This window comes from Aplysia californica, unplaced genomic scaffold (genome assembly GCF_000002075.1).
Source record: "Aplysia californica isolate F4 #8 unplaced genomic scaffold, AplCal3.0 scaffold01156, whole genome shotgun sequence".
Lineage (NCBI taxonomy): Eukaryota > Metazoa > Mollusca > Gastropoda > Aplysiida > Aplysiidae > Aplysia > Aplysia californica.
The window spans coordinates 171,224-172,512 of NW_004798426.1; the positions used below are offsets into that span (position 1 = coordinate 171,224).

General features: G+C 38.6%; 1 protein-coding gene across 1 annotated transcript in view; it reads right to left on the minus strand.

Moving 5' to 3' along the window:
* Positions 1-1,030, minus strand: part of LOC101845057 (NADPH-dependent diflavin oxidoreductase 1) — a 12,836-nt gene extending 11,806 nt beyond the window's left edge. The window contains exon 1 of the mRNA XM_035973354.1: positions 879-1,030. Within this exon, the coding sequence (XP_035829247.1) occupies positions 879-1,003 (125 nt within the window). The 5' untranslated portion in view covers positions 1,004-1,030. The remainder of the gene's footprint in view (positions 1-878) is intronic.
* Positions 1,031-1,289: the final 259 nt, after the last annotated feature.

The window sequence follows — 1,289 nt, forward strand, 5'->3', positions numbered from 1 at the left end:
TGTATTCTAGGCCATTGGCCCCTATAATACCCCCACCACATTTTACAGAAGAGACCTCCATGGAAACTGAATAAATTATAAATGAAATACATTTCAATAACATTTTTAAAACATTTCAAACTCTGTACGGTAATCTAATCAATTTTTAATAAGAATTTTAGGGCATATCAACACAATTACGTCATATAAGTGTCGAAGATTAGAGGTGTTACAAGGGAGTAATAAACACATAAAAGAAGAACGAGAGATAAGGATGACAGCTGTTTGATAAGAAAGTAGGAGCATACCCCACCAGAGCACCCACCAACCACCCACTTACCGACATCTAAGAGATTGGATTGAGTATGATCAGACCAGTCAGCAAATAGCCTTGTCTGTTAAACCTACCCAAAACAATGTGGGTTAAATTTAAATCAGAGTCATCCGTGCAAAAGTCCACCATTTTGATTGTGCGAAAAATAGTATGTTTGTTTGCTTAAATAAAGAGAAGCACATCGATACAATAATGCCTCCCTCCTTCAAAGTCTCTCCCAGAGGAGGAAGTCTCGGCCATTGTGGGTAATATTACAGACCAGTGATTGAGCATCGACTTATTGAAGCTGTCTATATTTCTCATTTTCCGATGTAGCAATATCATCAAATCATATGAATAGAACTTGTGTGTTTGTGTGTGTGTGTGTGTGTGTGTATGTGTGTGTGCGTGTGTGCCTGCATGTGTGCGAGCGTGCAAGTCCGCATGTGTGTGTGCATGTATGTGTGGGGGTTAATCTGTATGTAGTCACACCTCAGGTACTAGCCTGAGATCTAGCAAAGAATGCAAAGAAACAAAGAAGAAAAAGAAGAGCTTCCAGCATACTCAGTGCAAGACGTTCACCTACCACACAGACTCGCTGATCACTTCCAAGCCTGAGGGCAAGGGCCACATTTCCATCACTTTGGCCCACAGCTCTGACAGCCAGGGAGATACCACTGCATCCACTCTGCAAAATGACGCCCACAACATTTATAACTTATTCATAGAAAGAATAAGGATGTAATTATCATTCCAAAGTTTAGAAAATAATGTGTTGCTAGTAAGAGCATCTGTTAAACAATGTTCTATTAGAATGATATTTGCATTTTCAAAACTTTTTATCACAAGATAGCCAGTCTGAGGTTTTCTAAAAAGAACAAAAATAAACCTACGGGAATATCATTTGTCATTTTATAAAATGCAAATTCTCCCAAATATTGCCATTGTTCATAGTTCTTAGGTTGTCAGACAGTAGAAGCCTAAGAAACAATAATGG